The sequence below is a fragment of the Dufourea novaeangliae genome, unplaced genomic scaffold (assembly GCF_001272555.1).
Source record: "Dufourea novaeangliae isolate 0120121106 unplaced genomic scaffold, ASM127255v1 scaffold355, whole genome shotgun sequence".
In the NCBI taxonomy this organism is placed as follows: domain Eukaryota; kingdom Metazoa; phylum Arthropoda; class Insecta; order Hymenoptera; family Halictidae; genus Dufourea; species Dufourea novaeangliae.
The window spans coordinates 531015-543431 of NW_015374251.1; the positions used below are offsets into that span (position 1 = coordinate 531015).

General features: G+C 42.6%; 1 protein-coding gene across 1 annotated transcript; it reads right to left on the minus strand.

Moving 5' to 3' along the window:
- Positions 1–6476: 6476 nt before the first annotated feature.
- Positions 6477–11870, minus strand: LOC107192523. Its single transcript, XM_015581803.1, has 3 exons — positions 11829–11870; positions 7558–7888; positions 6477–7074 (listed from the first exon to the last, which is right to left on the minus strand). The coding sequence occupies exons 2-3, from the start codon at positions 7878–7880 to the stop codon at positions 6477–6479; spliced, it is 921 nt and encodes a 306-aa protein (XP_015437289.1). The 5' UTR covers positions 7881–7888; positions 11829–11870.
- Positions 11871–12417: the final 547 nt, after the last annotated feature.

A 12417-nucleotide genomic window follows, 5' to 3' on the forward strand; every position in this document is an offset into this window, starting at 1 on the left:
GTACATGACGGTACATTATACATATTAAAATGCTCTATTTTATTAAGGATATTTTTGATATATCTATATATATATATAAAAATAAAATTATAAATATATGTATATCGAAACTATGCGAGAGAACACACACCGATCGAATTAGGTTATCGAGGATCAGTGTAATTATTGTTATCGACGACCGATGACCACGTCTAAAAAATCTCTGCGCGATGCTATATTTTACTGAGCGGTGTGCAGTGCGTGTCGAATCGCATTTTTCTATTTCGGAACTTCTTGACTTGTTTTTTTTTTTTTGCTGTTTGGCTCTTTTCACCGCGACGTTGTTGACGGTTTCTTTTTTTTTTTTTTTTTTTGTTTTTCCTCCGCGGAATTTTGTCGTCGAGAGCGATCGAATTTACGACCCGGAGGGGTGGCGCGAGGGGCTGACTCGAGGTGAACGTGTGTGTATAACAGAGGCGCAAACGATTTCGTTCGAATTCCTCGTCCACGGGGATATAGTTACTCTTCTTATTTATTAGGATTTCCGCACGAAGTCTCGTCCCTTTCCGTTCTCCTTGCTCCTTTTTCGTCGAAACGAGGGAACACACGTGCACAGACACAGACACACACACACACACGGAAACAAAAAACTCGGATAGTTTGTTTTTATTATAAATCGTTGTTGTAGAGTAATTGTTGCAGCCCCTCTTTTGTTACGTGCGAAATTCGCGGGGAGAGCGACGTCTCTGAGAGATGCAACATCCTCGTTCCTTCATTCGAACGGGCATGAATTTTTCCCATCAAGTCTCGTATCTTTTAATTGTGTTTATATACGATTATTGTAAGAATCTGTGTATCGATTACAGTTTTTGCGTTAAAATATACAATTTTTTTTTCTGCTGAAATACCTGGTGTTCGTCAGATACGGTGTTCATTTCGGAAACGGGGGAATTTTCCAATGGGTTTTTTTACCTCGCGATTTAATCGTCCTGACACCGACAGTCGGTGATGCGCGTTTTAAAAATACCATTTCTCGTCGATGAAAACAAAAAAGAAGGAAATTAAACGTACTCGACGAAAGTCGATAACGGTACGTACGAAAATGCATAATGCGAAAACACCATTTTTTTTTTTTTTTTGTTTTTTTCGTCGACGCTGCATACTTCTCGGCGAATGATGATCACTGAGAGTGTGTGTATGTGTACGGGATCATTGTATGTACACAAAAGAATGCGAAGAAGCGTGTAAGAGGAAGAGAACACGCGCTCTAGGGAGAGAAAGAAAGAGAGAGAGAGAGAGAGAGAGAGAGAGAGACACTGTGTGTATGTGAAAACTAGTGTGAATGAACTGAATTTAAAATTAAAGAATTCTATTTTTGTGATTAAAACGAAGAACATAATTATTGTAGTCAAATGGGGCTAGGAATCGTCGAATGATTCTTGTCTGAAAGAACGTACAAATTTCGTTGTTTCTTAAACGCTTGCCGGGGGAATGATGTCGCGCGGTGAAAAGAAAAAATTAAATTTCGCGGGAAACGGGGTAGACCTATCGTCGTTCGACCAACACACTAGTAGTAGTAGATCCAGACGATCTTGAACGGTCGAGGAGAACCGTTAACGTTTCGTGTGTAACGTGTCTGACAACGTACAGTGGTATTTCTACTGCCAGTAGACATAACTACGTATGCCGGGACATACAAGAAATACGATCGATATTCACACTTTAGGAGTTTAAAGAAATGGGACTTTAAAATCCCGTAGCTAATAATTTATTGTTCGTTCTTTCTCTCAATCAAACGGTGTCTTCACCATAATCCACAAAACATGTATATTGTCCATGGGAATAATGGGGTCAGGTTAACCTCGACTTCCGTTAGGATTCTCGTGTCATTCATTTCTCACCGTAACCGTATTATTTCTGACGTATCTCGGTGGATCGTCGTGTCTGTCCTCGCCTAGACAATTCGCGTCTGAATTCAGGAGAAAAGTCATTCGACGTTCCCTGCGACAGGAGAAAGAAAAAATAAACAAACATATTTTTTAAATGTCGCAAACGATGGTTAAGCAGATCGAGAATGCTGGTTTTTAGAAAATGATATTTTATTACGCGCGGAACGAGAGTAAAGATGTCGCTGTTAGCAATGTGAACGGAAAAACAAAGAAGCAATAAAACTGTTAAGAGTGAAACGCGGTTAATGCGCGCGTCAGGGTTTCGATCGTCGTGTCCAGACGGAAACACTGTGAAACGACGATGGTTTTTCTTTTTTTATGTACGCGTTGTATAAATGTACGCGTCAATTTCACCAAACAATATAACTCTGCTGTTTCTCGACCGACTTCTCCGAAAATCTATCGTACTCGCCGAATCGATCGATATACGCGTGAAGTCTGCCGTGAACTCTGATCGATCTTTTTAACTTCTTATTCTCACTTCAAGGATGTGCTCTCTCTCGGGCAGTCCACCAATATCGCTCGAGAAATTTATTCGTTAACCTTCTCGAATCGGATAATCGATTCGACTGTTTTCATGATCTCGAATTCGACTGTATATCTAGGTGGTGGTTCACATCGGAACGTCCTATCGAAGAGCATGGTTCGCACGTTTTTTACACGATTTTGTATCCCCCACGAAGACGAAACATACAATATATTCGGTCATCGTTCTACTTCGATAATCACGATCGATTTTCCGACAGTCGCGCAGATTCTTTAAACGCACAAACATATCACTGACTCCGAATAGAAAATAAAAAGAAGAGCTGTAAATGGGGTTAGAGAATTTTTCACCTTTTTAACACACTCGATAATATATGATCGTTGTGCGCGCGCCCGTGATAAGAGCTACTCTGTGAATGGTCTCGATTCGCGGTCCATGAAAACACGCGATTACGATTCGTTTGAGTGATAATTCGTTATTTTCCCTTGCAAGAAAGAAAGACAGAAGTGAGAACATTTGGTGGATTTGTTGCGTCTCCGAACTCAGCCATCCGATAGGCAATATTCTTTGACACGATATCGACACGACGTCGATATCGAATGTTTCTTTTCTTTTTTTTTTCTTTTGTCGATGATCGAGTGTTACGAAGCGCGACGTTGAATACGGTGTGAGAGACCATTATTATCGAAAGAAAAATTGTAACACGAATAAACACGAACGGGGACAAGGATACGCGTCCGGTGTACGCGAGTAATATGTCCTCTTATTTTCGAAAATTCGGCACACGTCATTACGATTACGTTATTTAAATAAATATTAACACACGTTAATACTATTATGATAACCTTTGTTTATTTGGTTCTTATGTAATAGTTATTAGTTCGCCATCCTTTGTATATATATTCGCAACACTCAATAAAAAAGTATTAAAAAAAAAGCTATACGTATACAAGGTTCTCTTTGAAATATTCCAAGAAATTTACGTGTTCCATTGTCCGAGTTGTATTCCTTCTGCCGCAACATCACGGAAATATATGTACGGTCTTAACTTTGTTGACGAAACGGGCGGGAAGAGAGACCGGGATCAACACGGTGTTTATATTTTTGAAGTTTATTCGCAATTTGTTCGTATAATTGGTAACTGATCTCGGATAACTAGTACTAAAAATCTAAACAATGTACGAAACTTTATACATAGCTGATTACGATTTACGGGTGCTAAGGCAGCTATTTACAGTGTGTACGCACGACGGCCGCGTCGAACCATGAAATCGAGTCGATTTTATCGGCATTTGCCTTTAAAAAAAACTGTATATCGAGGCGCGAGACCGAGAATATATCCTCGAAATGTGGTTCGAACAATTAAAAGGAAGATTGGATTTCTTTTCATTATTTCCACGCTGCGATCACAAATACACGCGTTTTCACTGTTGCATTTTTTTTGTATTTACTATTAATTTTGTGACCAGCAGCGATGTTTCGATTTCACCGATGATTACGTAATGCCATAGATTTACGTCAACCCTTTCGAGTTAGTTGCGCAATACACGCACAGAGGGCATCCACGTTGAATGTCTCGTTTCTCGGCGCCGAAAGGGTTCGAATTCGAACAAAAATTATGGTCGTGACATGAGCAATCGAAAATGAAAAAATGGGGGTGGGAAAAGTGGCCGTGAAAGACAATACGTCGTCAAATATCCAATTCCTTTTTAGCACTTTTGTGAACAGAACGGGAGAGAGGAGATAAGTTAGGAGAAGGGACCTGCACGGGTGAGAGCTAAGTATAGGCTTAACATCCAATGTATTTCTGTGTCACGCGATCAGGAGGTTCTACCGACCCTCTTATACTCTTATCAAGCTCAGAAAATGATTACAACACTACACTGGTTCTAGGAATAATTCAAACTAAATAATGTTAATATTTCGTGTATGGTTTGCGATCAAATTCACCAAAAGGGGCCTTGTTAAATACAGTTCATAACGCCATTCCTTTGTAATCGTAAAGAAAGAGCATAAGGTCTTAAAAATTTCTTTCAAAGATCGGTACCTCTTAACGTATGACACGATAAACTTTCATAGAAGATGTTACGCGTCTATTCTGTAGCTCCTTTGTGCCGAGGATACTCCCATAGAAATGGATTAACACGAAGTCACACCCCGATGTGATCCGCGAATAAATACCAAACACCCGTTTCGGAACTATACAATGAAACGTGATCGATGCTTGGGGATTGATTCGCCGATTCTCTCCCATACACCGGGTAAAAACGGAAGGACAAAGTATTGCACCGCACAGTGTCTGCAGAACCCACACTTAAGATACACCATTTTATCTCGATCGTGCTTATCTATATGTATCTTTTAAACAATACATTATTATTATATATATATACAAGACCAATGTATACAAATCAATATACACAGTCGCGCGTGTATTTCATCGTAACAAAATTTTACAAAAAAAAAAAAAAAAAAAAAAAGAAAAAAAAAATTTTTTGGAGTCGCGATTACGAAACCGTAAGTCATTCCACGTATCTGTATGAACATATATACCTTCAGAAACGAACAGAATTATGTACCTGGACCGCTAACACGACTGTTCGTCGCTATATACACCGTTCGTCGATCCCATCGCGAATCCGTTCAATGGATTAGTCGTGATCGGCCAGAAACAATTACTCGAATAAAATCTGATTAAAATTAACGGGGTCCTCGTGTGTTCACTGAAGAATTATCCTCGTATTATTCGTTTGATTACTCCACCCAACGCAATGGATATAACATAGATTCACGGGAGGAACATTCTTCAGTGTAGAATTTTACGTCTGTTAAAATCAATGTGGGTCCTCGTGAATTTTAAAACGATCCACGAGGATAGCATTTTTAAAAGGAGCCCAAAGAAATCCGGGCTCACCCTCGTTATTGTCGAAACGAAAAAACAATGCGTAAACAAAATGCCGTTAAACGTAAAACTGAGGAACGTGCACTACAATTAAGGCCCACCGTGGCATTATCGCGGGGTACAGTGAATCCGTTCGATTTCATCGCACACCACATTTACATCGACTCACAACGCTAGTCCTAAAGGCATTATTTTTTTTATTTTTTTACAGAGGCGCGAGTGCATTTTCCCGTTCGGTGTTTATTCTTTCTTCTCAGCTTGTCCGTGAGAAATTCCACTAAAAATTCATCTATAACACGTTATAGTCACGTATTCTTATAAACGTACTCGAATTATATACATATATGTATATACCTATGCGTAATTCAGGACATTCTGGTACCGATCCGTTCGTACGTACAACCTTCGGTATACAACCCTTTAGAGATACCCATTTATACGTACTACACCGCCACGAAATATCCGATTCAACTCTAACTGAAACACATCCAACGAATCCGGCGACTGCGATGAAGGAACGCTCATCATCGGGCTATTCAAAAGGCATCCCACAGCATGCTCTCGGTACATGTAACCTAAGGTTCACGGGCTGCCCAACCCCACCTTTAACGAGCTTGGCAATTCCGGGAAAGTAAACATCATCCAAAGTACGAGTAACACGTGACAAGAGAAATTCATTACAAAACAGACGCCCACAAGCATTCCGAATAAAAGTTGTTTTGTTCCCAGATTCAATCTTGTAGTCAACCGACCCATTAGCTTCAGCCTCCCTTTCAGAGTCCCGACGGAAAACAGAACTATCGAATCCCTTTCCCCAGCTGCATTCCCAGACAAGATCTACCCCGAGGGATGCAGCTGTCCCCAAGAAGCCTTCCCTCGCGAATTCTTCGCGGTACCAAACATCCTCCGTTACGTCCTGATGTCAGTAGGAGTCCTCCGAACAAACGGGTACATATGGTCGGGGAGCACACAGAGCACAGCCAACTGTGTCCAGTCTCTCCGCCTTCCGAGTTTTAGGTTCATCCTCTCGCCGTGTGGTTCCTCGTGTGTGCCACGAAACCGTCTACCCTGCGTCGTCGTTGTCGAGGCGATGGTCGCGACCCTCCCCGGAGCCGGACACGACGACAGATGGTGGGTGCTCGAGGCACGAGGCTCCCTTCTAAGTCTCCAGGCCAGGTACCAGACTGTGGAACGTCTGTATATCGTGGAACGCGCGGCCGCAGCTCTGATTGTTGTTACGCTCGAATTTCGCCAGATCGAAATGCTCGTCCAACGACTGGAGCTCGACCAGACGTTCCTCCAGGCTCTTCGCAGAGTCCGCGAACCTGGCGAAGTCGCAGATTCTGTCTGGATCGACCACATCCGACGTCTCCATCATGTTAACGTCGTTGGATCTCGCGACATGCGTCAATTGGGCGCCCGAATCGTCCAACTCGCTAGGAAACATGACCGGGTTGCAGCAACTACTACTCGTGGTCGTGGTGCTGTTGCTGGTGTTGCTGGTGGTGGTGTTGGCGGTGCTTGTGCTAATCATTGTCGTCGCCGATCGAACGTCTACCGAGCCCAAACGATCCTCCGGGTACACCAGATGGTGGTGATGCGTGGTGTCCGGTTCTTGGACCTCGTCGATGTGAGACAGTAGCCGTGGCGTCGGCGGCAGGATATAAAACTCGCTGAACACGTCGTCCTGGAGGTCGAGGTCATCGTGCCTCTGCCGTTTCGGACTGAGCACATCGTTCCTCGTGTCGTCGCTCAATCTACGGAAAAATGAATCACGGAATATAACACACACGACGACGACGACTGTGACACGATCGGGGTGGTGGGGGGTAGTATTCGGAGGGATACACGGATCGAAAGTTACAACGAGAAATTGTACATATTACACGCGTGTCGACAACCCCCCCGCCCCTCCCTTAAAGATATTACGTAATGACACCGCGCACGATCCATTCCCCATTGCTATCTTGCGTAATCTATATTATGTAAAACGAAGCGCTCTAGCGATTAAAATCTCGTGCTATTCTTCCATTACAGCTGTAGATTTGTACAGTATGGTGATTTAAACGATTCTTTGCAACACGTGGATATTTATTCACCTCCAGGGTATGTTGATGAACAAGTAACGAGGCTAGACTGTGATTCTATTTTTTCTTCTTTTTTTTTCGTATAACGATGAAATCGCTCGAAGTCCCTTTCGAAATTTTAGGTAATCGAAGAGGACACGCCTGATTCCGTACCTTTTCCTCGAGGACGTCTCGTCGTCCGTTACACCGACGATAAGGTTGCTGGATACGTTGTTCTCTTTGGTGGAGTCGTTCAGATACGTGACCACCGGAAGACCGTAATTCCTCGTCTTTTCGTCCCGGTTCTCCCGTTGCAGCCGCCTCACGGCATTGTTTATGAGGACCGATCTGCAGAGGCTGGCCTCCGGATCCTCGATCCTCCTTAGTTTCCCAGCCGAAATCTTCAGTAAACGGCGGCGTTCCTCTCTCGCGCGATACTTGGCGGAAATCATCGTTGGTCGGCTCCTACGTATCACTAGATCCTCTTCTAATCTCATTTTAGCGTCTGAAACAAAAACGGACGAAAAATGTTTTCTTTTTCTCTTCCTTGTTTGCGTGTCTTTGCGTGAACACGAAATATACGGTTTGAAATTTCGATACTGTTAACTGATCGTTTACTCTTTATCGTAAACATTTCACGAAGGAAACAAGAAAAACGTTTCTTGTAACGGTATCACCGAGGGGACAGTCACGCGCTCGACTATACGAGGGCAGGTTAGCGGTACGCGAATGCGTATTTACGTGTGTGTTTACATGATGCGTTACTGCGCCGCCGATAATAGGCCAGATTTCTTGTATTCTTTTCCGCTGTTGTCGCGGCGACCGACCCAAATACGAACTTCCGTTGATTTCTCGCTGTGCATAACATTCCTAACCGTCTATAATTTTGTAAAATTAGGACCAACTGTACTGCACCGCCGGTCCAATAATCTGGCTCAACCAACCGATGGTACGGTTCGTCTTAGAAAATATATTCAAGTATGTAACCTCGTAAACAAACTCGGCTTCCGCTAGGGAAAAAAGTGACGTAAGAGGAAAGCCTCCTACCACGTGGTAAATTTTCTTCAAGTACTGAAATAAAGGTTAAATCGAATGTTAATTTGGCATAAATTTCAGTAATTCCTAATACCAACAGATAGGAGCATAGTTGGAGGCCCTTCTCCTACGCCACTTTTTTCCCTAGTGGAAGCCCAGTTTGCTAGTGAATGTAAATATACGTTTTGGTTTATTGTAGATAAATATCGGTAAGGACAGTCGAATATGTTAATATACCGAATCATCGAGATCACAAACTAATCTTTTCCGTCGAATTGTGATAAGATGTCAATGTTCCTACAGGCGCACCGAACATGCATGAGCGATTAACAGACTGCGTAATGTACTATTTATAGAGTTTGCTTTTTGTACGCATGGGAGCAACGGGATTCCCGTACGCCACGAGCTTCCCTAGTGTTTCCGCCCAGAGAGAATTCTGAAACAGGTATGTATACTTGATTCACGGAAAGTACAAATAACGTTCCTAGAATGACAGTGACATTGTCACCAGAAACAGAAGAATAATAATAATTGTCGAATAGAAAATGATAGTTGAATAAAACATATCTGTAAATACGAACTGTTCCAAGTGGTGAAAACTATTTTTCAAAATGATCCCGTTTGTCCCCCTCTCGAAAGTGGATGAGACCTATTTCCGGTGTTGTTAAAAGGTTCCACCTCGGTTTTAATGCAGAACAATCATAAAATTGTTCTGTCTCTTCTGTTACTTTACGTTTACTCGATTCCATTAGTAATCGCATTACATTCCGAATAACGGTTCCGCAGAGTATGTTTTACACGGCTGGTTACAGAAATTGCATATAGAATTATGTAGTTCACTGAAACATTACTTAGACCCGTAGGAAGAGGTATAAAAGGTATGTAAACTGACACTGTCGTTACAGGTTAAACGTTGGTGTGAAAAGATCTATTTTTCGTGCGGCTTTAGACACATGGTTTAAACTTTTCTTGGGAAAACCGTTCATATTCTTCTCGCGAAATGAATCATACATTCGCATTTTCGTGCCTAATAATTAACATCTAGCGGGAAGAGATGAATCTTTCTCGGAAACTATTTCCACGAATGACCAGTTGAGTCACGTCCGCGGACAGAAATAATTCGGAGATCGAATAGTTCGATTGGCCGACAGATGGCAGCTCCGACACGTTCGATTTTCAGTAACAAGATGGCCGCCGCGTAAGATTAATCACACGTCAAAAGAATAGACATTCCGAAAGCTTGAATGTATGACACTTGTTGCTAAAATTCTTTTGTTCGTATCGGTATTGAGCTTTAATCGACACAACCATTCTGTGCTTGACAATTGATAACCAAATTAATCCGTGTCACCGCGAATACGTCTGCTTTTACAACTGTGCGGTTAACGCATAAAAAGAGACAGTTTCGTCGTCGAATTACAATTCAATTGCCAGCTACTTGGCAGACTGATGAAAGGGCAGCTTATCGACGAGAATTTAATGGATTTTCGTTGGAAGGTTACTTCAATTTACTGTCACGGAAAATAGAGAGGAACCATGGTGCACCGAGAGACGATTTTATGCTCCAAGTGTGTCTAAGCTAACTTTCTCCGCGAGGAGAAAAAACCGCCATGGATACACGTTACCTAACCTGTAAAGTCTGCTTTGGAGTCGCTGACTCGTGCGCGACGTCCTCTCCCCACCCCTTTACGTTGGTGCCTTGCATGCGATATATATTTACACATCTACACGGCTTCCCTGCCCTCTCCTCACGTATCCGTACCTTCTCTCTCTTCCTCCCTCTCTTCACTCTCGTCATTTTTATACGATACAGTTATTCGAAACAACCTAACTGTTGGTACGGTTGACATATACACGAAGTATAAAAAAAAAAACGAAACATTAGATACTTATTCAAATTATGCTAGCATTGGTTCAACGTCACTGATTCCCTAATCTTATCACATTACACATTATTGAAATTTCGAGTTGCGCAGTTGAGATTTATCCCAACCGATTTCGACGGAGATAAATTCTACGGCGTGCTTTAAAAAAAAATAAAAATACGATATAATTTGGCGCCTTTTAATTTCACTCGGTGCCGCCCAATTTACACGCGAGAATCTTTCTGAAAACTATAACGTCACTTTGATGCCGTTACATCCAATCTTACATCATATAACCTACCGTAGAGGAGCAGTGTCTGGCAATTAAACGAAGCTTTGACCTCGGCCGGAATTAGATCCATTTAAACGTGTCGCTTATAAAATACAGAAATACTTGACTCTTTGAGAACCACTGTTATACCTCGAACACGGTACACACAACTTTCAAATTGTCGCGCGTTTTCATTCTTGTAGCTTTTGATAATCAAGGGAAAAAAAGGGGGGGGGGATTGATGGATAAAAGTGGAACCCGTTTCAAAGTTTCAATTTCGTTCTTTGTATAACGAAATCTATAACCTTCTTTGTTCTCGGTATCATAAAACCCAGAGGATTCGCGAAACGTACATGTCCAATGTATCGTGTTTATCATGGCTATCGATATGTGTTGGTAGCGAAGGCGCGAGGCTAAGGAAAAGGCTTCGAAGAGTCACCATATTGAACCGTTCAAAGTAGAAAGCGGTCGGTGTGTATGGGGACGACCAGGTCAGACCGTTGCCGTCCGTCCATTCCCTGGAGGGGCCTTGAGAGGAATGCGCGGATAAAAAGAAATCGGCAAGCGAGCACTTTTACACGCTTATAAATAAATACGAATGGGGAACTGGGTGTGTGTATGTGTATTCACCGGTCTGCTCTTTTCTGTCGTTAATTCGCGATACTTATCTCTCCGGTTTCGGCTCGTTTACACTTATCCAATTTGATTATCGCCCGTTTATTTTATTTCGCAGCTGATTTCGTAGTCACGTACATAAAAGCGAAAAATTTTCAAACGTTTTCCCGCGGTGAAATTCTACAGATATAGGCGTAAATTAGTCGATAAATTATTAAACTTTGATCGTTCTCTGTTTTATCAATCGATGTTTTTCATTCGAGTCTTTTTTCACGCGCATAGATATCCAGTACATGGCGGCGTGCGTTCTTTTCATTAAAATACTGATAAACGTACGTAAAATTAGAACAAGAACAACTCGCTCTGATTCCATAATGTTATTGTTTTTGCTGTTACAGATTTTTATTCACGTAAAACAATACCAGAAGTTACAATTATACGAAAGGATTATTTCGTCCATCCGTGCAAGGACGATCTAACAATACCGGTACAACTAGCGACAAAACCACAAAATTACACGTGTTACAATCTAAACGCGTTTCCAATCCTACGTAGAAACGACAGGTACAACTGGCTTCTCTACGAGAAGAAACGTCAAAAGGGAAAGCAAATCGCGCCTCCTCGAATAACATTGTGTACACCATCGAATAGGAACTCACTTTCAAGCTATGCAAAACCGTGTCGTCGAACGGGCTACACACACCGAACGTGACACTTTCCACATTCCTTGGTACGATGCAACCAGAAAGAAAAGAAAAATGTTAATTGTTCACAATTCACACAACACTTTGACAGATTATTTCCGAAAATTCGACAGGAAATTTCGATGGAAGAACGTCGTCGTCGTTGTCGCGCGCAGCAAGTCTGTTTCGCGTGAGACGCACTTGGTGTCTCGGACTGATCTGTGCGTCACGCGTAATCGTGGCGTACGCACGACGATAGCCCCCCCCCCCCCCGACGACAACAAAAGTGTTATCGGGCGTCGCGTGACGTCACGAGTGACCGTTGTGTGTGTGTATACCCGTGACGGCTCGTGCGCAAGCGTGCTGCTTCTCTTCCTCCTGAACGCGACGCGCAGCACAGGTTTACCCCACACTGCCCCACACGCACGCAGCAGCAAACACCGTTTGTCCCGAGCCTCTGGTTGTCGCGCGCGAACACATTTAGTGACGCGCGCCTCTGGCCCCCGGACTACTTGAAACGGCAATCGCTTTCTCCTCTTCTGTCCTTTAAGACAGCCATTGTTTA

Bases quoted from the DNA above. Each gene is read 5' to 3' on its own strand.
- LOC107192523 (XM_015581803.1), bottom strand. From the start codon at position 7,880: ATGAGATTAGAAGAGGATCTAGTGATACGTAGGAGCCGACCAACGATG. The intron at 7,075-7,557 runs GTACGGAATCAG...ATTTTTCCGTAG, and splicing joins GAGACGTCCTCGAGGAAAAG to ATTGAGCGACGACACGAGGA.